Source organism: Mobula hypostoma, chromosome 1, assembly GCF_963921235.1.
Source record: "Mobula hypostoma chromosome 1, sMobHyp1.1, whole genome shotgun sequence".
In the NCBI taxonomy this organism is placed as follows: Eukaryota; Metazoa; Chordata; class Chondrichthyes; order Myliobatiformes; family Myliobatidae; genus Mobula; species Mobula hypostoma.
Window position 1 is genome coordinate 251,178,114 of NC_086097.1, and position 25,046 is coordinate 251,203,159.

At 42.3% G+C, this 25,046-nt stretch overlaps 1 protein-coding gene across 2 annotated transcripts in view; it reads right to left on the minus strand.

Annotated features, from left to right (window-relative positions):
- virma (vir like m6A methyltransferase associated) overlaps positions 1-25,046 on the minus strand; it is a 136,739-nt gene that overhangs the window by 35,117 nt on the left and 76,576 nt on the right. For both annotated transcript variants that reach the window (XM_063067165.1, XM_063067157.1), the window contains exons 14-17: positions 22,470-22,705; positions 16,237-16,489; positions 12,476-12,693; positions 3,362-3,494 (exon numbers count right to left, since the gene is read on the minus strand). In XM_063067165.1, coding sequence (XP_062923235.1) covers positions 3,362-3,494; positions 12,476-12,693; positions 16,237-16,489; positions 22,470-22,705 — 840 coding nt within the window. The remainder of the gene's footprint in view (positions 1-3,361; positions 3,495-12,475; positions 12,694-16,236; positions 16,490-22,469; positions 22,706-25,046) is intronic.

Sequence of the window (25,046 nt, forward strand, 5' to 3'; positions counted from 1 at the left end):
AGCTGAGTGAAGTTATCCCTCTGATTCAACAGCTTGATGGTTGAGGGCTAATAACTGCTCCAGAACCTAGTGGTGTGGTCCTGAAGCCCCTGTACCTCCTACCTGATGGCAGCAGTGAGAAGAGTATATTGTACTTCAACCCACAGCAGTACTGCTTTTCCACAACAAATTTCCTATTATTCCTGTCTGTCTCTCAAATTTACCAATTCCAATAATATCATGAACTTCAAGATCATAAAAAAATTACAAAATATCAACAACACAGATTTTATTAACCCGATGAACCACATCCTTTCATTCCCAAATGACTAAGCCCAAAGTTTAATTATCTACAAATTTGCTCTTTACACAACTGTTGCTGGCAAATCTCAGATTGTGATGAGATGTACTGGAGTAAGATAGGTCAGCTGGTTGAGTGCTGTTGCAACAACAAACTTGCACTCAACACCAGTAGGAGCAAAGGAATTGATTACGGACTTCACGAAGGGGAAGTCAAGGGAACACACGTTAGTCCTCATTGAGGGATCAGCAATGGAAAAGTAAACAGTTACAAGTTCCTGGCTGTCAACATCACTGAAGATCTATCCCTGGCCCAACATATTGATGCAATTATGAAGAAGACAAGCCAGAGGCTATACTTCAATAGAGTTTGAGGAGATTTGGTTTGTCACCAAAGACTTTTGCAAATTTCTACAGGTGTACTGTGAAAAGCATTCTAACTGGGTGCATCACCGTCTGGTACAGAGGGGCCACCGCACAAGGTCAGAACAAGCTGCAGGAAGTTGTAAACTGAGCTAGCTCCATTGTGGGCACTACATGGAGAACATCTTCAAAAGACGGTGCCTCAATAAGGCAGCAGCCATCATCAGAAGAGGCCCTCATCTCATTAGGAAGGATACAAGAACCTGAAGACACACACTGAGCGTTTTAGAAACAGTTTCTACCCCTCCAGCAGCAGATTTCTGAACAGTTCAGGAACACTACTAAACTATTTTGCTCTCTTTTTGCACTATTTATTTTGTATATGTTCTTACTGTAATTTATATTAACTGTTTCATAATGCACTGTACTACTGTTGCAAAACATATTCACAACAAATATCAGTGGTAATAAACCTCATTCAGATTCAAGCAACTAATTATGTAAATAGCCAGTGTTCTTAAACTCTAAAAGCACTTTGTGTGGTTTGTAACTAATCCCTTCTAGGTGCTGGGGTAGTGGTAGTGGCAGACATATTAGGGACAATTAAGAGACTCTTAATCACGCGGATCATGAAAAAATGGAGGGCTATGTGGAAAGGAAAGGTTAGATTGATCTTAAGATTAGGTTAAAAGTCAGCACAACATTGTGGGGCAAGGGGCCTGTAATGTTCTATGCTCTAATTAACAATGTTAACGGAAGACTATGAGTTCAATCAACAGTTTAATGGGAATTGAACCAAGGAGCAGGAGGTGGTTCCCGATGAGAATTTGGCGCTGTGACTAAAACTATACCCAACTACTGCAGAAAAGAGCTCTGACATTTATGTGCACATTTAGACTGATCTGTTATTTCCCGACGACGGTAACTGTGCATAGGGCAATATTTGCACGGCATTCACTACTATTAATGTTCCCTCATCTGAACACCTCAACCTTCCTCTTTGGTTGAATCCAAATCATACTGACCCTAGATGTGTGATGCTGAGTCTCGTGGCTGATAGACAGCCAAAGAGCCGAGTTTGTGATGAGCCCCGGTGAATGGGTTACAGATGAAACAAATACCTCTGCAAAGGCCTCTCCAATTTCCTCTCTAGACTTCCAAAAAGTCCAAGGATGCACTTAGTCAGGCCTGGGGATTTATCTCCCTTAATATGATACAAGGCTGCAAAAACCTCCACCATTAATAAGTGTTCTCCAAAACATCTCAAATATCTCATGAGCAACTACAACTTGCTCCTCAGTGAACATGGAGGAGAAATATTTGTTACTAATCAGAATCAGGTTTATTATCACCGGCATGTAACGTGAAATTTGTTAACTTAGCAACAGCAGTTCAATGCAATACATAATAGAGAAAGAAAAATTTTTTAAAAGTGAAATAAAAATAATAAGTAAATCAATTACAGTTTACATGTATTCAATAGATTTATGTAAAGTGTGAAAAACAGAAATACTGTATATTAAAAAAAGAGTGAGGCAGCATCCAAGGGTTCAATGTCCATTTAGGAATCGGATGGCAGAGGGGAAGAAACTGTTCCTGAATCGCTGAGTGTGTGTCTTCGGGCTTCTGATGGTAACAGTGAGAAAAGGGCATGCCTTGGGTGCTGGAGGTCCTTAATAATGGATGCTGCCTTACTGAGACACCACTCCCTGAAGATATCCTGGGTACTTTGTCACACATATCCTCATGCTCGAGACATAGGAAGCCTTGCTGATCTCTAAGAGGACCAAGTCACTCCCTAGCCACCCTTTTCTTAATGTAGTTACAGAACCTCTTGGGATTTTCCTAACCATACCTGCCAGATCCATCTCTCTCTGCCCTGATATCCCTCCAGTATTCTTAAGCGTTTTATAGTCATCAAGGGATTCGTTCAATCTCAATCTTTGGAACCCAACGTATGCTTCTTCTTTCTCTCACCAGATCCTCAATATCTCTCATCAGCCACGATTCCCTGAACTTGCCCGATTTACCCTTCAAACTAACAGGGACTCTAATCTATGAGCTGATCTAGCCTTTTCCATCACTATCTTAAAACTAACAGAATTAGGATCATTAGAGCAAATGTGCTCCCTGGCTGTTACCTCAGTGACTTACCCTGTCTTGTTCCCTAAGAGGGAAACAAAAGCTTAAAAAGACTACTTTATTTATCACATGCACATTGAAACATAGAGTCAAATGCATCACTTGCCTCAAATCAAATCAGTGAGCATTGTGCTGGGCCAGCCCACAAGTGTCGCCACACACTTGGACCAACATAGCATGCCTACAACTTACTAACCCTAACCTGTATGCCTTTGAGCGCGAAATTAAAACAGAGAAAATCGATGTGGTCACAAAGAGAATGCACAAATGCCTTACAGAGAGTGGTGGGAATTGAATCCCAACTGGAGATCGCCGGCACTGTAAAGCAATTGCACTAACTATGGTGTGGTGTTGAGGAGATCCAGTACTGCACTCTCCTGAGCAGGGCTCAATGTATTGTCTCATTTACCTATACCCCAAACAGTAAAGATTTGAACACTATCTGATTTTACAGTAAAATGCACCAATCACAAATATCATTATGCCATGTTTTAAAAAGGCACAACTATGAATGTAGAATTGTTACAATCTTTTTTAAGCTGAAGTACTGATGAAATAAGTTATATTCATCACTTACCAAATTGTCTGTATTTATGATCTGCCGCAGGAAGTCCAACAACGTGGAAGCCACGTCAGCCATTTCTTTGTTGAAATTATGAACCACACGTTTTAGCAGGGAATAAAGTGCGTTATTAAATTGTCTCAAAGCACTATTAGGAGAGAGAAAAAGATTAAACCCATTCAGGTTAATTACATGTTCATATTCAAGCTTTTTCCAACATTTATTTGTTCACATAGGTAAACTTGCACAAGATTTTCAAGAAAAGATTAAAATATCAGCAAAATTAACAAATTCCCATTATGGTAATGACTCTTTCAGTTATGTTTAAAAACTAGCTTTATTTGCCATATGTACATTGAAACATACAGTGAAATGCGTCGTTTGCATCAAATCATATCAGTGAGGATTGTGCTGGGGTGTACACGTACATGTGTCTCCATGCTTCCAGCATCAACATAGCTAGAACTCAGTAACCGTAATTGGTACATCTTTGGAATGCAGCAGGAAAGTGGAGCACCTGGAGGAAACGCAAGTGGTCATGGAAATAAAGTACCACTCATTACAGACAGCAGTGGTAATTAAACCCTTATTGCTAGCGTTGTAAAGTGCTGCGCTAGCTAGTACACTACTACACTGCACACATTACATAGTGCATCAAACTGGTTGCATCACAATGTCTAGTATGGAGGGACCACTGCACAGGATCAGAAAAGGCTGCAAAGGACTGTAAACCCTGCCAATTCCATCATGGACACTAACCTCCCCACCACTGAGGACATCTTCAAAAGCCGATGCGTGAAGAAAGCTGCATCCATCTTTAAGGAACCTCACCAGCCAGGACATGCCCTCTTCTCACTGCTACCATCAGAGAGGAGGTACAGGAGCCTGAAGACACACTCAACGTTTTAGGAACAGTATCTTCTCCTTCACCATCAGATTTGTGAAAATGACCAATTGCAGAAAACTGCAAAGGTGCACAGACATGCCAACAAATCAGAAGACAACTGATAGACAATTGTAGCAGTTAGCGCACTGCCTTACACTGCCAGCAATCACTGATGGGATTCAATTCCCACTGCTGTGTGTAATGAAATTGTACGTTCACCTCGTGACAGCGTGGGATTCCTCTAGCTGCTCCAGTTTCCTCCCACAGTCCAAAAATGTATGAGTTGGGGGTATTAAGTTCTGAGCATACTATGTTGGCACTGGAGGCGTGATGACACCAGCATAATCCTCGGTGATGTGATTTGATGCAAATGACGCATTCACTGTATGTTTCAACGTACATGTGACAAATACAGCTAATCTCATCTTTAGAAACATATGCTAAGTGATGATATTTTTAAAAGTGAAAGGTATATGCATATGGTTAAAATAACAATAATCTTGAATTTGAACTTGAACTTGGAAAGTACCTCCAGGCAGAGTGTCAAGCATCAAAAGTTAGCACAGACAAGACAGTTACAGCAAGATGTCAAATTTGGTTTTAGAAACATAGAAACATAGAAAATAGGTGCAGGAGTAGGCCATTCGGCCCTTCGAGCCTGCACCGCCATTTATTATGATCATGGCTGATCATCCAACTCAGAACCCCGCCCCAGCCTTCCCTCCATACCCCCTGATCCCTGTAGCCACAAGGGCCATATCTAACTTCCTTTTAAACATAGCCAATGAACTGGCCTCAACAGTTTGCTGTGGCAGAGAATTCCACAGATTCACCACTCTCTGTGTGAAGAAGTTTTTCCTAACCTCGGTCCTAAAAGGCTTCCCCTCTATCCTCAAACTGTGACCCCTCGTTCTAGACCTCCCCAACATCGGGAACAATCTTCCCGCATCTAGCCTGTCCAATTCCTTTAGGATCTTATACGTTTCAATCAGATCCCCCCTCAATCTTCTAAATTCCAACGAGTACAAGCCCAGTTCATCCAGTCTTTCTTCATATGAAAGACCTGCCATCCCAGGAATCAATCTGGTGAACCTTCTTTGTACTCCCTCTATGGCAAGGATGTCTTTCCTCAGATTAGGGGACCAAAACTGCACACAATACTCCAGGTGTGGTCTCACCAAGGCCTTGTACAACTGCAGTAGTACCTCCCTGCTCCTGTACTCGAATCCTCTCGCTATAAATGCCAGCATACCGTTCGCCTTTTTCACCGCCTGCTGTACCTGCATGCCCACTTTCAATGACTGGTGTATAATGACACCCAGGTCTCGTTGCACCTCCCCTTTTCCTAATCGGCCACCATTCAGATAATAATCTGTTTTCCTATTTTTGCCACCAAACTGGATAACTTCACATTTATCCACATTAAATTGCATCTGCCATGAGTTTGCCCACTCACCCAACCTATCCAAGTCACCCTGCATCCTCTTAGCATCCTCCTCACTGCTAACACTGCCACCCAGCTTCGTGTCATCCGCAAACTTGGAGATGCTGCATTTAATTCCCTCATCCAAGTCATTAATATATATTGTAAACAACTGGGGTCCCAGCACTGAGCCTTGCGGTACCCCACTAGTCACCGCCTGCCATTCTGAAAAGGTCCCGTTTATTCCCACTCTTTGCTTCCTGTCTGCTAACCAATTCTCCACCCACACCAATACCTTACCCCCAATACCATGTGCTTTAAGTTTGCACACTAATCTCCTGTGTGGGACCTTGTCAAAAGCCTTTTGAAAATCCAAATATACCACATCCACTGGTTCTCCCCTATCCACTCTACTAGTTACATCCTCAAAAAATTCTATGAGATTCGTCAGACATGATTTTCCTTTCACAAATCCATGCTGACTTTGTCCGATCATTTCACCGCTTTCCAAATGTGCTGTTATCACATCCTTGATAACTGACTCCAGCAGTTTCCCCACCACCGACGTTAGGCTAACCGGCCTATAATTCCCCGGTTTCTCTCTCCCTCCTTTTTTAAAAAGTGGGGTTACATTAGCCACCCTCCAATCCTCAGGAACTAGTCCAGAATCTAACGAGTTTTGAAAAATTATCACTAATGCATCCACTATTTCTTGGGCCACTTCCTTAAGCACTCTGGGATGCAGACCATCTGGCCCTGGGGATTTATCTGCCTTCAATCCCTTCAATTTACCTAACACCACTTCCCTACTAACATGTATTTCGCTCAGTTCCTCCATCTCACTGGACCCTCTGTCCCTTACTATTTCTGGAAGATTATTTATGTCCTCCTTAGTGAAGACAGAACCAAAGTAATTATTCAATTGGTCTGCCATGTCCTTGCTCCCCATAATCAATTCACCTGTTTCTGTTTGCAGGGGACCTACATTTGTCTTTATCAGTCTTTTCCTTTTTACATATCTATAAAAGCTTTTACAGTCCGTTTTTATGTTCTCTGCCAGTTTTCTCTCATAATCTTTTTTCCCCTTCCTAATTAAGCCCTTTGTCCTCCTCTGCTGAACTCTGAATTTCTCCCAGTCCTCAGGTGAGCCACTTTCTCTGGCTAATTTGTATGCTACTTCTTTGGAATTGATACTATCCCTAATTTCTCTTGTCAGCCACGGGTGCACTACCTTCCTTGATTTATTCTTTTGCCAAACTGGGATGAACAATTGTTGTAGTTCATCCATGCAACCTTTAAATGCCTGCCATTGCATATCCACCGTCAATCCTTGAAGTGTCATTTGCCAGTCTATCTTAGCTAATTCATGTCTCATACCTTCAAAGTTACCCCTCTTTAAGTTCAGAACCTTTGTTTCTGAATTAACTACGTCACTCTCCATGTTAATGAAGAATTCCACCATATTATGGTCACTCTTACCCAAGGGGCCTCTCACGACAAGATCGCTAATTAACCCTTCCTCATTGCTCAAAACCCAGTCCAGAATAGCCTGCTCTCTAGTCGGTTCCTCGACATTTTGTATCAAGAGATGCTGAATACCAAATCAAAAAGGTAGCACTGAACTTGCAAAAGATCTTGGGCTAAATTTGAAGTCCTCTGTTCAGATAGGATTAGAATACAAGAGCAAGGCTGTAATGCTGAGGCGTTATGAGGCATTGTTCAGGCCACACATGGAGAATTGTGAGCTAAGAAAAAAATGTGCTGGCATTGGACAGGGTCCAGAGGGGATTCATGAGTATGATTCTGGGAATAAAAGTGTTAAGATATGAGGAGAATTTCATGGCTCTGGGCCTGTACTCACTGCAGTTTAGAAGAATGAAGGTGGCTCTCATTGAAACCTATCAGTTATTGAAGGGCCCGGATAGAGAAGATGTGGAGAAGATGTTTCCTATAGTGGGGGAGTCTAGGATCAGAGGGCACAACTTCAGATTAGAGGGACGTCCACTTAGAACAGAGATGAGGAGAAATTTCTTTAGCCAGAGGGTGGTGAATCTATGGAATTCATTGCCACGGACGGCTATGGAGGCCACGTCATTAGGGTTATTTAAGGCGGAGGCTGATAATTCTAGATTAGTAAAGGGCATCAAAGGGAGAAAGCAGGAGAATGGGGTAGAATGGTGTAAATCAGCCATGATGGAATGGCAGAACAAACTCAATGGGCTGAATGGCCCAATTCTGCTCCTACGTCCTATGGTTAACCCAAGTTATCCTTAAAAGAATTATTTTCTTAAAAGTTATTTTTCTTAAATTTCTCTGATTTCTCAGAAGCAGCAGCAGAAAGTTGTAAACTCATCAAGCTCCATCACAGGCACTAGCCTCCCCAGCATCCAGAACATCCTCGAAAGCAACGCCTCAAGAAGGTAGTATCCAACATTAAGGACGCCTATCACCCAGGACATGCCCTCTATTCTCGTTGCTACCATCAAGGAGGTACAGGAGCCTAAAGACACACACTCAATATTTTAGGAACAGCTTCTTCCCCACCACCATCAGATTTCTGAATGGACACTGAACCCATGAACACTACCATGTACTTTTTTTTTGCACTACTTACTTAATTTAATTTTTTTATTTTTGCAAGATGGTGCATGCGAACATGGTGACATTCTGGGGGCTATGTATTTTAATTGATTCTATTAAAATTATTAATCTGTTAGGATCAATTGAGTGTGCCTGCAAGAAAGTGTATCTCAGGGTTGTATATGGTGACATATCTGGACTCTTGATAATAAATTTACTTTAAATTTTATATATATATTTTTTTCTCAGTGTAATTTATAATTTTTTTATTATCATGTATTGCAATGTACTGCTGACACTAAACATCAAATTTCATGACATGTGCCAGTGAATCAAGCCTAATTCTGATTCTGAAAAAGGAATCAAAACTGAATGAGCTATTCATATATATTACACAGTTCTCCATCATAGCCTTGCAAGAGAATAGGGTACAAAATCAGCACCAGAAACTGTAAGCCACCACCTATAAGCTGAGCACCAAAGACTAGCATTCCAGGAAGATACAATGAGGACATTACTTCAGCAGCCATTTCAAGATACTGTGAAGATGAGCAGAAGTCGATCTTTAGACTTTGTCCTTTCATTAATTTATTCTAATGATATCCCTTCAAATCACCATGAATTCTCAACTTTAGAACATAGAACAGCACAGGAACAGGCCCTTTGGCCTACAATGTTGTGGCAAACCAATTAAATTAGTAATCAAATGGCCAACTAAACTAATCCCTTCTGCTCACACAATGTCCATATACTTCCAATTTCCTCACATTCATCTGCCTATCGAAATGTTTCTTAAAAAGTCTCTAATGTATCTGCCTCTACCACCACCCCAGGCAGCACATTCCAGGCACCCACCACTCTCCGTGTAAAAAAAAACTTGCCCCTCACATCTCTTTTGAAATTACTCCCTCTCATCTTAAACACATGCTCTCTGGTATTAGGCATTTCATACCTTATAAAAGACAGTGTCTGTCTATTCTATTTATGCCTCTCATAATCTTATAACCCTCAGATCTCCCCTCAGTCTCCATCGCTCCGGAGAAAACAACCTTAGTTTATTCAGCCTCTCATGATAGCACATGTCCTCTAATCCAGCCAGCATCTTGATGAAACTCTTCTGCACCCTCTCCAAAGCCTTCCTATAGTGGGATGACCAGAACTGTATGCAATTCTCCAGATATGCCCCACCTAGAGTTTTACAAAGGTACAACATGTTAATCGGTAAATTATCGGTGAGTGCTAAATTTTAGTAATGACTAGACAACGGGGTGACCCGTTGGGGCACCCTTTGAGAGAAGGGTAGTGCAGTCTGATGTGACCAGAATGAACATTAAATTTTCCTGAATGCTATTGGTATCACTTTGTTTTGGAAACTGAAGTAGAAAACCTCAGTTTATTAAAGAAGAACGATGTGTAGCAAAGCAAATATAGCTTCTCCTCGTTTAACGAAGGACACTTTTGATGGCATCATTTCCGGTTTATCTGCCATCCTCGTGCCTCTCGTTGTCTTTCTGGAGGCGTGCATGCCTCTCCTCCCCTGTCTCTTCTTCTCTCATCTTTTTTTGTCCTGACTCTTTGATCCTGGAGTCATGCGGCCCTGGCCTCATCCAAATCTTAGAACAATTTGGCGCCATCTCTTGACCATACGGCATAATTAGGCTGACCATTTTTTTTTACCCTAATGCTGGATAGAAGATACGAAGCAGTAATACCAAAGGATGCTGATTATTATTGATGATGTGGTTGGTGCTCTCCTAAATGGACGTGATATAGTCACTGCTGTCCTTTGACTGCAGCAAATGGTTTTATGGATGTCTCGAAGTACGTCATTACAATAAGATTTAATAATCTCTTTTTGATGGGTGGCAGTTAGATCTGTCCCAATCCTGCACATGCTGATGGTGATGAGCAGAATGTGACTCCTCGAAATAGAGCTGCCCTGCCCTTTTGCTCCAGTAGGTGTCGCTGCTGAGGCTGGCCGTGCACATGCGTCGGGCTGTCGCGTCCCCATTTCTACGATGGCGGATTGGCTCTCAGGTTAAAAGGGAGCCTGTTGATTTTTGCTAATGAGCAATTTTATACGAATATATAACCCTGAACTTTGCCGGCACTCTGTAAGTTAGCGCATTTTAATTCGATTTAGCCAAAAAAAGTGCCGCTGTAATGCACCGTTTGTGCTAATTGGAGGACACAGACAGACAGACGGACAGAGCATGAGAGTTTTAGTATTATATAGATAACAATTCTAACAATGGTTGATTCTTACAGGAACCTACTGCAGAGGAGATTTGAGAATGTTGCCGGAATTCAAGGGACTGAATTATGGAGAGAGGGTGAGCAGGTTGGAGCTTTTATTTCACTGGAGTGTAGGAGATCTCATTGAAACCCATCAAGTCTTCAAAGGCATAGTTAGAGGAATTTTCCTGTAACGGGGGAAGTCTAGGGCAGAGGGCACAACTTTACAAAAGAGGGACATCCATTTAGAATAGAAGATGAGTAGGAATTTCTTTAGCCAGAGGGTGGTGAATCTGTGGAACTCGTTGCCACAGATGGGTGTGGAGACTGAGTCATTGAGTGTATTTAAGGTGGAGGTTGATAGATTCTTGATGTCCAATATCCCATTTTGGAATTAAGACTCATCTTCGGGGGTAATTGAATGGTCCAAACAGTATAAATTGAATTATCCTGTTTGCTCCTATCCTGTGAGGCAGCATGGTGGTATAGCAGTTAGCACAACACTATTACACTCAGGGGTTTGGACTTCAGTTCTGGCATCACCTGTAAGGAGTTTGAATATCCTCCCTGTGAACTTCCCCCGGATACTCCCGTTTCCTCCCAGTCCAAAGACGTACCAGTCATTGTAAATTGTCTTGTGATTGGGCAAGGGTTAAGTCGGCGTGTTGCTCGGCAGTGTGGCTCGTTTGAGCCAGAAGGGCCTGTTCTAAGCTGTATCTCTAACTAACAAACTACATAAATGTCTTTTACCATTACTGACATGTTATCTTAGACTGTAATTATTGGCTAACTACGATTCTTTCAAATGGAATAAAATCTTGGCGGGAGGAGAAGATGGCAGTGCAACACAGTTCGCAGTGGCCACTCCGGTGGTGATGTCTGTTATTTGTCAAGTAGGGTGCCGTGCACAATCCTGATCTGATGGAGACAGGTGTGAGCACGGAGGAACATCTAGTGAAACTTCTGAAATGCCTGCTTTGCTGCTGCTGCTACTGTGTGATCCAGAATCTCCGGAGGAGAAGGCCCCGAGTCCTCGGCTTTGCTTGTTGCTCGGCGGCCCGGCGAGGTCAAAGCGGTCGGCAAAGGATGGTGCTCGGAGAGGCTGTGTCGGAGGGGCTGGTCGGAGGGTTGAAGTTTTTGGACGGACTCAGAGTCTGCTGCGGTCAGGTGCTTCCAGTGGTGCTGCATCGGCAAGTTGGCAGCGCTTGGAGGTTCATGGCGGGGAGAGCTCCTCCCTTCTGCCGCCTGCGTGGGATGATGAGTCTATCGGGACTTTGAGACTTTTTTTTACCGTGCCCATGGTCTGCTCTTTATCAAATTATGGTATTGCTTTGCACTGTTGTAACTATATGTTATAATTATGTGGTTTTGTCAGTTTTAGTCTTGGTTTGTCCTGTGTTTTCTTATGATATCATTCTGGAGGAACGTTGTATCATTTTTTAATGTATGCATTTCTAAATGACAATAAACCAGGACTGAGTGTTCTCATAATCTAATCTAATCCTCTGCAGAAGCTTATTCAGAGCAAATCCACTCATGCCACCATTTTAATTAGCAGCTTACAATTATTTGAGCAATTTGAAAGACCCTCTCAACCCCATTCTCCTGCCTTCTTCCCATAACCTTTGATGCCCTTACTAATCAAGAACCTATCAACCTCCGTTTTAATTATACCCAACGACTTGGCCTCCACAGTCATCTGTGGCAATGAATTCAACATTCACCACCACTGGCTAAAGAAATTCCTCCTCATCTCTGTTCTAAATGGAATCTGAGGCTCTGACCTCTGGCCCTAGACTCCCCCTGCTATAGGAACCATTCGCTCAATGAGATTTCTCCTCATTCTTTTATAGAGTACAGACCCAGAGACATCAAATGTTTCTCACATGTTAACTCTATAATAAATTTGCCATGATGGAATGGCGGAGCAGACTTGATGAGCTGAATGGCCTATTTCTGCTTCTATGCCTTATGATCTTATGGAAAGCGATTCCAAAAACATTACCTCTTCAAATAGAAAAATCCATATTCATGTTCTGCCAAAAATATCATGGTCCTGAGGCAGGTAAGAACTGTGGTAAATGTGGTCTCATTATTAGCCAGTGCTTGCAAGAAAGTATCACAAATTAATGACAAAAACTCTCCACTGGGCAGGGAACTGGACAGCTGCTCCAGGTCAGTACCAGATCCTTCAGATGAATTATTCAAGATTAATGAAATGTCCTGCAAAGGTGGTAAGAATAAAAAAAAACTATTAGAACACTGTTGATACCTTACATTCCACTTGCATTAAAATGTAATTCAAGACTCCCCCGTATATTTAAATCTAGTATTTCTACTTCCTATATGTAATATTTTACACAAACAACAGGAATTCTGCAGATGCTGGAAATTCAAGCAACATACATCAAAGTTGCTGGTGAACGCAGCAGGCCAGGCAGCATCTATAGGAAGAGGCGCAGTCGACGTTTCAGGCCGAGACCCTTCGTCAGGACTAACTGAAGGAAGAGTGAGTAAGGGATTTGAAAGCTGGAGGGGGAGGGGGAGATGCAAAATGATAGGAGAAGACAGGAGGGGGAGGGATAGAGCCGAGAGCTGGACAGGTGATAGGCAGAAGGGGATACGAGAGGATCATGGGACAGGAGGTCCGGGAAGAAAGACGGGGGGGGGGTGACCCAGAGGATGGGCAAGAGGTATATTCAGAGGGACAGAGGGAGAAAAAGGAGAGTGAGAGAAAGAATGTGTGCATTAATAAGAGTAACAGATGGGGTACGAGGGGGAGGTGGGGCCTAGCGGAAGTTAGAGAAGTCAATGTTCATGCCATCAGGTTGGAGGCTACCCAGACGGAATATAAGGTGTTGTTCCTCCAACCTGAGTGTGGCTTCATCTTTACAGTAGAGGAGGCCGTGGATAGACATGACAGAATGGGAATGGCATCCCCACTGATCTCCCTCCTGGCACTTATCCGTGTAAGCGGAACAAGTGCTACACATGCCCTTACACTTCCTCCCTTACCACCATTCAGGGCCCCAAACAGTCCTTCCAGGTGAGGCATCACTTCACCTGTGAGTCGACTGGGGTGATATACTGCGTCCGGTGCTCCCGATGTGGCCTTTTATATATTGGTGAGACCCGACGCAGACTGGGAGACCGCTTTGCTGAACATCTACGCTCTGTCCGCCAGAGAAAGCAGGATCTCCCAGTGGCCACACATTTTAATTCCACATCCCATTCCCATTCTGACATGTCTATCCACGGCCTCCTCTACTGTAAAGATGAAGCCACACTCAGGTTGGAGGAACAACACCTTATATTCCGTCTGGGTAGCCTCCAACCTGATGGCATGAACATTGACTTCTCTAACTTCCGCTAGGCCCCACCTCCCCCTCGTACCCCATCTGTTACTCTTTTTAATGCACACATTCTTTCTCTCACTCTCCTTTTTCTCCCTCTGTCCCTCTGAATATACCTCTTGCCCATCCTCTGGGTCACCCCCCCCCCCGTCTTTCTTCCCGGACCTCCTGTCCCATGATCCTCTCGTATCCCCTTCTGCCTATCACCTGTCCAGCTCTCGGCTCTATCCCTCCCCCTCCTGTCTTCTCCTATCATTTTGCATCTCCCCCTCCCCCTCCAGCTTTCAAATCCCTTACTCACTCTTCCTTCAGTTAGTCCTGACGAAGGGTCTCGGCCTGAAACGTCGACTGCGCCTCTTCCTATAGATGCTGCCTGGCCTGCTGCGTTCACCAGCAACTTTGATGTATGTTGCTTGTAATATTTTACACTTACTTACATTAAATTTCATCTGCCATTTATCTGTCCACATCTGGATTTTGTTTAGATCTAACTGTATTGATTCTGCTGCCTGAAATGTTACCATCCTGCCCCCCTACTTTTGTGTCATCTGCAAACTTAATTAGTCTATTTGTTATGTGCTTATCCAAATTATTAACGTAAATTTAAAACAGCAGCGCCCCAAAACAGATTGCTGCGAAACCCCACTTTTAACATTTTCTGGGTGTGAAAATGATCCTCTCACCAAACTCGGTGCTTTCTGCTTTTGAGCCGATTCTACACCCACTCACACATCTTACCCTGAACCCCGACCTCCTGAAATTTCATTATTAACCTCTCATGGGGAACCTTGTCAAAAGCCTTCTGAAAATCCAAGTAAATGATATCAGCCACTCTATTGTTATTATAAAATACTTCTTCATATCTCCAGCACATCAGTAAAACATTATTTCCCCTTTATGAACCCATGGCTGGCTTTCTGCTAACATGCCTGTTCTTATCAGCAGCTTTTCCAGCTCATTCTTTATTAACGTTTCCATTATCTTACCAGCAATACATGTTAAACTTACTGGTCTATGGTTACCAGGGTCAGTGCAGTCACCCTTGTGTATATTGCGACACATATGTACTTTGTTAATAAATTTGCTTTCAACTTTGAACTCGCTTATACAGAATAAGCAATGTAAAGATTTGTAACTGTTTCTTGATAACTTGGCACTTGTTGGATTAGCATGTACTGTAGAGTTGCTATTTTTCTTGTAGTTTAACTCTCCTAAGCTTGCTTATAATTCTTATATAGTCACCTACTGTAAATACATATAATTATTTCTAGTAATTGTGGTGTAGCTGCTCCTGTATTTTTCTAGAAGCTTCTCAGTGTTTTTTTCTGCAGTAGGTGTTATGTTACTTGAATCTATTTCATAGGTTAATTGTTATGACTGGAGAATTGTTACTGAGTATGAGAATGAAATAACCATGACATATTTTTCTTTGCCTTCCTTGTTTGTCTCTGTTCTGGTAACAATTAGTAAAACGTAAGCAGGTTAAAAATAGGAAAACAGATTATTATCTGAATGGTGGCCGATTAGGAAAAGGGGAGGTGCAACGAGACCTGGGTGTCATTATACACCAGTCATTGAAAGTGGGCATGCAGGTACAGCAGGTGGTGAAAAAGGCAAATGGTATGCTGGCATATATAGCGAGAGGATTCGAGTACAGGAGCAGGGAGGTACTACTGCAGTTGTACAAGGCCTTGGTGAGACCACACCTGGAGTATTGTGTGCAGTTTTGGTCCCCTAATCTGAGGAAAGACATTCTTGCCATAGAGGGAGTACAAAGAAGGTTCACCAGATTGATTCCTGGGATGGCAGGACTTTCATATGAAGAAAGACTGGATGAACTGGGCTTGTACTCATTGGAATTTAGAAGATTGAGGGGGGATCTGATTGAAACGTATAAGATCCTAAAGGGATTGGACAGGCTAGATGCAGGAAGATTGTTCCCGATGTTGGGGAAGTCCAGAACGAGGGGTCACAGTTTGAGGATAAAGGGGACGCCTTTTAGGATCGAGATTAGGAAAAACTTCTTCACACAGAGAGTGGTGAATCTGTGGAATTCTCTGCCACAGGAAACAGTTGAGGCCAGTTCATTGGCTATATTTAAGAGGGAGTTGGATATGGCCCTTGTGACTAAAGGAATCAGGGGGTATGGAGGGAAGGCTAATACAGGGTTCTGAGTTGGATGATCAGCCATGATCATACTGAATGGCGGTACAGGCTCGAAGGGCCGAATGGCCTACTCCTGCACCTATTTTTTATGTTTCTATGTTTCTATGTTTTATGCCTCATTCTTTACTTCCAAAGAATCTCCTCTGGATCAATGTCACCTCAGTGAGAAAAGGATCACCATTTAAATAAGCAGGATAAATGCAAAAGCAATGCAAGTCAACGATCAGCTTTTTAAATAAGAGTTTACCTGGTCACAGAGGGATTGCACTAAAGAAGCAACATACTCAGCACAATGCTGATGATGTACGTTGTCACCCACTGTCCGTAACAATTCCAGCATGTCCCGAAATACTTCTGCAAACCTCTCATCACCCTTGCTTGCTCCACTTAGAAGATGCAGGAGAGCAGCTTTGCAAGCTCCGTGGGAAGCTAAGGAATCCAGCAATGCAATTAGCCGTCCAGTCTGGGCAGTGAAGGTCTTCTCTTTCCCTTCTAAAGGACTGTAAGATGAAAGAAGCATTTGAGTACTACGACAAAACATTTCTAATCTGTCTCAAAACAAAGATTTGTGCTGACATTAAGAAAATGTGTTAAGAGCACAAGAACCATAATACAATAAGCAAAATTCAGCTCATCGAGTCTACTCCACCATTCCATCAAGGCTGATTTATTATCCCTCTCCAACCCATTCCTCTGCCTTCTCCCCTTAACCTTTGACAACTAATTAATCAAGCACCTATCAACCTCAGTGTTTATCACTCTTCCTACGAAACCTGGAACAATAGAATATGAATTAGATAGGACCATAAGTTTAATGAGTCATATCACCAAGCTACTTCTAAGAATTTTGATGACAAGAGCTAAAAGTAAGATACAAGCCTATTGGTTGTATTTGATGTGGTTTTGTGAAAGACAAAGGTACAAGAAATGCAATATTGATGTTAAGGATACTATCAGAACAAGCTATTCAAGTGCAAAAAGACCTGTTTGTTTTATCGACTACACAAAAGCATTTGATAAAGTGAAGCTCAAGTTATTTGAAAAATTACAGAAAACTCTAGATCTAGATTCAAAAGACCTCCGCCTAATCAGAAACCTGTACTGGGAACAAACTGCCGCTGTAAGAATAGATGGAGAAGTAAGTCAGTTTACGAAAATCAAGAGAGGCATTAGACAAGGGTGTGTTTTCTCCCCAGATTTATTTAACATGTACAATGAAACAATACTATAAAAAATAAGAGACACCTTGGGAATCAAAGTTGGCGGTGAAAACATCAATAATTTCAGATATGCAGATGACACTGTGTTAATTGCAAGTACAGAGGAAGAACTACAAAACTTAATTGATATAATTGTTGAAGAAAGTGCAAAAATGCATCTACCTATCAATTGCAAAAAGACAGAATGTATGGTGATATCCAAAAAGAAGGAGAATCCTATCTGCAGGCTGAGAATAAACGGGGAAGACATAAAACAAGTGAAGAACTTTTGCTACTTAGGAAGCTGGGTGACATCAGATGGCAGGTGCGACATGAACATCAAAAGAAGAATAGGGATGGCAAAAGACACCTTCACGAGAATGAAGAGTATACTGACCAATACTAAACTAGGCATGACAACCCGCCTCAGAGCACTGAAATGTTTCGTTTATCCAGTTATGTTATATGACTCAGAATGTTGGACAATATCTAGGAACATGAGGAAACGAATTGTAGCAGCAGAGATGTGGTTTTTGAGGAGGATGCAAAGAATATCATGGACAAAACAAATATCTAATGAGGATGTCATGAACAGAGCAAACACAAAAAGAGAAATAATGTATGAGATCATGAAAAGGCAACATAACTTCATTGGACATGTGATTAGGAAAGAGGAGTTAGAATGCATGATAATTATGGGAAAGATTGAAGGGAAGAAAGCAAGAGGAAGATGATGATGGAGACAGCAGCCAGAGAACTGGAAATGAATACCAATGAATTGATCCACTTGACCCGAAACAGGAGTGTGTGGGCCATGGCAGTCAAAGCTCAAACTGGGCACGGCACCTGATGATGATGATGATGATCAACCTCAATGACTTGACTTCCACAGCTGTCTGTGGCAATGAATTCCACAGATTCATTACCTCTGACAAAAGAAATTCAGTTAAGTTCAAATTGGCAACAACATCTCCTCCACAATTTCCATCAGCACAGGTGCATCACAAGGCTGTGTGCTTAGCCTCCTGCTCTACTTGCTTTACACTTATGACAGTGTGCTTAGCCCCCTGAATCTACTTGCTTTACACTTATGACAGTGTGGCTAAACACAGCTCCAATGCCATTTTTAAGTTTGCTGATGACACCACGATTGCAGGCTGAATTAAAGATGGTGATGAATCAGCATATAGGAGGGAGATTGAAAATTTGGCTGAGGTCATCCCACAACAACAATCTCTTATTCAATGTCAGCAAGACCAAGGAGCTGATTATTGCTTCAGGAGGAGGAAAGTGGAACCGGATATCCATGAGCCAGTCCTCATCAGAGGATCAGAGGTGAAGAGGGTCAGCAACTTTAAATTCCTCAGTGTTATGATTTCTGAGGTCCTGTTCTGGGCCCAGCACATAAGGGCAATTGTGAAGAAAGCACAGCAGCATCTCTACTTCCTTAAGAGTTTGCGAAGACATGGCATGACATCTAAAACTTTGACAAACTTCTACAAATGAGTAGTGCAGAGTATATTGACTGGCTGCTTCATAGCCTGATGGAAACATCAATGCCCTTAAATGGAAATTGTACAAAAAGTAGCAGATACGGACTTGTGCATCATGGGCAAAACCATCCCCACCATTGACTACATCTATACAGAGTGTTGTCACAGGAGAGTAGCATCTATCAGTAAACCTCACCACCTGGGCCATGCTCCCTTCTCATTGCTGCCATCAGAAAGACGATACCAAAGACTCAGGACCCACACCACCAGGTTCAGGAAAACATACTACTCCTCAACCACGAGGCTCTTGAACCAAAGGGGATAACTTCACTCATCCCATCACTGAACTGTTCCCACAACTTATGGACTCAAGTTCAGGGTCTCTTCATCTCATGTTCTTGATATTTATTGCTTATTTATTATTATTTACTTTTTGTATTTGTACAGTTTTTTGTCTTTTGCACAGTCGTTGTCCAACCTGTTGGTGCTGTCTTTCAATGATTCTATTATGGTTTTTGGATTTATTGAGTATGCCCTGAAGAAGATAAATCTCAGGGTTGTATATGGTGACATATACACTGGCATGCAAAAGCTTGGGTACCCCGGTCAAAATTTCTGTTACTGTGAATAGTTAAGTGAGTAAAAGATGAACTGATCTCCAAAAGTCATAAAGTTAAAGATGAAACATTCTTTTCAATAGTTTAAGCAAGATTAGTGTATTATTTTTGTTTTGTACAATTTTAAAGTGAAAAAAAGGAGCATCATGCAAAAGTTTGGGCACCCCAAGAGATTTGAGCTCTCAGATAACTTTTACCAAGGTCTCAGACCTTAATTAGCTTGATAGGGGTATGGCTTGTTCACAGTCATCGTTAGGAAAGGCCAGGTGATGCAAATTTCACCTTTATAAATACGCTGACTCCTCAAACCTTGTCCCAACAATCAGCAGCCATGGGCTCCTCTAAGCAGCTGCCTAGCATGCTGAAAATTAAAATAAATGATGCCCACAAGTATCAAGTATCCACGGCCTCCTCTACTGTCAAGATGAAGCCACACTCAGGTTGGAGGAACAACACCTTATATTCCGTCCCAGTAGCCTCCAACCTGATGGCAGGAACATTGACTTCTCTAACTTCTGTTAATGCCCCACCTCCCCCTCGTACCCCATCGGTTATTTATTTATTTATTTTTATCTCTCTCCTTTTTCTCCCTCTGTCCCTCTCACTATACTCCTTGCCCATCCTCTGGGCTTCCCCCCCTCCCGCTTTCTTTCTCCCTAGGCCTCCCATCCCATGATCCTCTCATATCCCTTTTGCCAATCAACTGTCCAGCTCTTGGATCCGTCCCTTCCCCCTCCTGTCTTCTCCTATCATTTTGGATCTCCTCCTCCCCCTCCCACTTTCAAATCTCTTACTCACTCTTCCTTCAGTTAGTCCTGACGAAGGGTCTCGGCCTGAAACGTCGACTGTACCTCTTCCTAGAGATGCTGCCTGGCCTGCTGCGTCCACCAGCAATTTTTATGTGTGTTGCTTGAAATTCCAGCATCTGCAGATTTCCTCATGTTTGCAAAATACTCATTCAGTTCATCTGCTATTTTTTTGTTTTCCCCCATTACTACTTCTCCAGCATTATTTTCCAGTAGTCCAATATCTACTCTCACCTCTTTTATTCTTTATATATCTGAAAAGAAATTTTGGTATACTCTTTTATAGTATTGGCTAGCTTACATTCATATTTCATCTTTTCTCTCCTTATGGCTTTTACTTATTTTCTGTTGGTTTTTAAAAGCATTCCAAATCTCTAACTTCCCACTAATTTTTGCTCTATTATTTGCTTTTATATTGTTTTGACTTCCCCTGTCAGCCATGGTTGTGTCATCCTGCCTTTGGAATACTTCTTCATCTTTGGGATGTATCTATCCTCCGCCTTCCAAATTGCTCCCAGAAACTCCAGCCATTGCTGTTATGCCATCAGCCCTGCTAGTGTCCCCTTCTAATCAACTTTGGTCAGCTCCTTTCTCATGCCTCTGTAATTCCCTTTACTCCACTGTAATACTGATACATCTGACTAGTTTCTTACACTCACACTGCAGGGTGAATTCTATCATATTATGATCACGATAGCATCAGCATAAAAATGCCCCTTCAGTCGGCAAATTCTAGATAGCCCATGAATGTCTATTCTACTTCTTTTACATTTATTTTTAATATTGAATGTGTTTCGGAGACTGTTAGAGCCTGCATTTTACTGCTTGGAGAAAGCCTGCGTGATCCAGTGCTTTGCTGCCTCCGAGTAGATTCCGGGAAGCGAGTGAGTACTTGGACGGCCTTGGGGCATGAGCCTATGTTGGACACCATTTCACTGAGTAAAGCATCCATTAGCCACCAATTAAAGCATTGAGGAAAATTAAGGCATCAAAGCGAACATGGGAGGCTGGCTGACCTATCGCTGTGTGGCTCCTTGACGCAGACGGGTAGGCCTCTACCTGATATGGTGTCCCTCTCTTTAGATGAATGTTGATGATGTCGGAGAATGGTTCTGTGTCTATGGATTGGACTACTGCATTCACGGACTGTGGACTTTTTCAGACACAGTTTTTATATTCTGTCTATTTCCGCCTGTTCCTTTTCCATTTTGTAATGCCAGGGGAGGGAGTTTGGGGTTGATGTTCTTGCTGCTCTCTGCTTTTTGGGGTTGTTTAGGGGTCAAAGTTGTGTGAGGAAAGCGGGGTTTGGGGGTTGATGATCGGGATGCAATTCATTTTTGTGTGTAGGAGTGTGTTTGATGTTTCTCTCTGAACGACTTTCATGTTCTCTCTTTGTTTCGCGGCTATCTGGAGAAGATGAATCTCAGTTGTATATGGATACGTACTTCAGTAATAAATCAACCTCTGAACCTTTGATCACTGCCTCCTAAGAGTTCCTTTATCTTAAAACTCCCTAATCAAATCTGGGTCATCACACATCACCCAATCCAGAATTGCTTTTCCCCTAGTAGGGTCAACCACAAGCTGTTCTAAAAAGCCATCTCATTTCCTCTCCTGGGATCAAGCACGAACCTAATTTTCCCAATCCCCCATGTTTATCGTAACATTGCCCTTTTCACATGTCTATTTTGTCTTCCAAATCAAAGAAGCTTTTTCAGAATTTTAAAAATATTCCTTAGCAGCTTCCATGAATGAAACACAGAGAAACATACCACAATAATCAAGTACACAAAACGCTGGAGGAACTCAGCAGGTCAGGCTGAGTATCCATGGAAAGAAGCAACACCTCATATTTCATCTGGGCAGCCTCCAACTTGATGACATGAACACCAAATTCTCTAACTTCCTGTAATTTCTCCTCCCTCCCCGTCTCTCCCTTCCATTCTCCATTCTTAGTCCCCTCTCATCCCTTCTCTTCTCCTCACCTGCACATCACCACAGTCCCCTATCAGATTCCTCCTTCTTCAGCCCTTTACATCTTCCACCTATCACCTCCCAGCTTCTCACTTCATTGCCACTTCCCCCACCCATCCACATTCCCCGTTGCTTGGTCTCACCAATCACCTGCCAGTTGGCACTCATTTCCCTCCTCCCACTTTCTTATTCTGGCATCTTCCCCCGTCCTTTCCAGTCCTGTTGAAAGGTCTCACCCTGATAAATCAACTGTGTATTCCCCTCTGTAGATTTGTCTGACCTGCTGAGCTCCTCCAGCATTTTGTGTGCATTGCTCTGGATTTGCAGCACCTGCAAACTCTCTTGACTACAATCAGATAAAATTGCATGAAGTACACGAACAAAAAATTACCTGCTTAATTCTTCAATGATCAGATCTAATACGGTCCTCAGGATAAGAAGGGCTGTGGGAGAAGCCAGATCACAGAGTTGTATGCACACACGTCTGAGAATCTGCTGTAAAGGCTGACAGCTGGATGCAAAGCTGGACCGAACTATCTCCTGCAAAAACTTTCCCTGTATCTGGAGGTGAATACTCCACAGTTTCCTGGTATTCAAGGCAATAGCTACACCTTCTGCTGAAATCGGCTGTCAAATTAAATACAAATCCTCTGGTTAATAAACAAAATACAATAATATATGCCACTCTCAAAAGCTACAAAGATATGCTATATATTAGCAAAATGGCAGCATTAATGTATAAATTGCATTTCAGGTAACAGTATGCTAGAACTTCTGTGACATAGCATACAAAATCAACCTGAGAAAATTGTAGCCATTGCCATCTTCTCAGTGTCATAAAAACTTAGAAGAGAACCCAGATTATGGCCAATATAAGAGGAAATAACTTTAAGGTGATTGGAGGAAAGTATAGGGGAATGTCAGAGGTAAGTTTTTTTTTTAAACATGGTGAGTGATGGGTGCATGGAATGCCCTGCCAGGGATGGTGGTAGAGGCAGATACATTAGGAGCATTTAAGAAACTCTTGGGTAGGCACATGAATGATGGAAAAATGGAGGGCTATGTAGGAAGGAAGGGTTAGGAGGGCTACGCAGAAGGGAGGGGTTAAAATAATTTGGCAGGGAGGTGGGAACCAGAGTGAAGGGGCTCAGGATAGGACAAATAATAAAAATGCAAAGATAGCATGCAAGCGGTCAGGAAGGGCAGGCAGATGATAGGACAAAATTGCAGCCAGCAGGGTGAGTATCAGTGCATTAGGGATGCAGAATCAACAGAGGAAGCAAATACAGTACTCAAAATGTGATATCTCAATGCACGGAGTATAAGAAATAAGGTGGATGATCTTGTTGCACTATTACAGATTATCAGGTATTATGTTGTGGCCATCACTTAATTGTGGCTGAAGGATGGCTGTAGTTGGGAGCTGAATGCCCAAGGTTACACGTTCTATCGGAGGGATAGGAAGGGAGGCAGAGGGAATGGCGTGGATCTCCTGGTAAAGAATGGCATCAAATCAGTAGAAAGATAGGACATAAGAAGATATTGAATCCTTCTGGGTTGAGCTAAGGAACTGCAAGGGTAAAAGGTCACATGGTAGCAGCTAAGTACAGGCCTCCAAACAGTAGCTGGGATGTCACAGATCACAGCGATAAATAAAAAAGTCGTGTCAAAAGAGCAATGTTATGATAGTCATGGGAGGTTTCAACATGCAGGTCAATTGGGAAAATCGGGCTGGTAGTGGATCTCAAGAGAGTGAGTTTGTTGAATGCCTAAGAGAAGGTTCTTTAGAGCAATTTGTCGTTGAGCCTACAAGGGGATCAGCTATAGTGGATTGGGTGTGACGTAATAAACTGGAGGATTAGGGAGCTTAAGGTAAAAGAACCCTTCAGAGGCAGTGATCACAATATGATTGAGTTCAACTTGAAATCTGATAGGGAGAAAGTAAAGTCTGACATAGCAGCATTTCAGTGCAGTAAAGCAAATTACCGTGGTATGAGAGGGGAGTTGGCCAAAGTAAATTGGAAGGAGATGCTGGCAGGGATGACAGCAGAGCAGTAATGGCATGAGCTTCTGGGGAAAATGAGGAAGGTGCAGGATAGGTGCATTCCAAAAACAAAGAAATACTCAAATTGCAAAATAGTACAACCGTGGCTGACAAGGGATGTTAAAGCTAATGTAAAAGCAAAAGAGAAGGCAAACAACAAAGCAAAAATTAGTGGGAAGTCAGAGGGTTGGGAAGCTTTTAAAAACCTACAGAAAATCATTAGGAGGGAAAAGACAAAATATGATAGCAAGCTGGCAAACAATATCAAAGTGGATAATAAAAGCTTTTTCAAGTATGTAAAAAATAAAAGAGATAGGAGTAGAAATAGGACTGCCAGAAAATGAGGGCGGAGAAGTAATAATGGTGAACAAGGTGACAGCAGATGAACTAAATACATATTATGCACCAGTCTTCATTGTGGAAGACACTAGTAGTGTGCCAGATATTGAAGGGAGTGAAGGAAGAGAAGTGGGGGCAGTTACTATTACAAGGGACAAGGTGCTCAAAAAGCTGAAAGGCCTGAGGGTACCCAACCAGATGAACTGTACTCTAGGGTTCTCAAAGAGATAGTGGTAGAGACTGTGGAGACGTTAGTAATGATCTTTCAAAAATCACTGCAATTCAAAAGTTGCAAAGGTCATTCCACTCTTTAAGAAAGGAGGAAGGCAGCAGAAAGGAAATTATAGACCTATTAGTCCAACCTCAGTGGTTGAGAAAATGTTAAGTCAATTAATAAGGATGAGATTATGGAGTACTTGGTGACACAGGATAAGACAGGACAAAATCAGCATGGGTTCCTTAAGAGAAAATTTTGCCTGACAAACCTGTTGGAATTCTTTGAGGAGATTACAAGTAGGATAGATAAAAGGGGTGCAGTGGATGATCTATATTTGGACTTTAAGAAGGCCTTTGACAAGGCTGCTT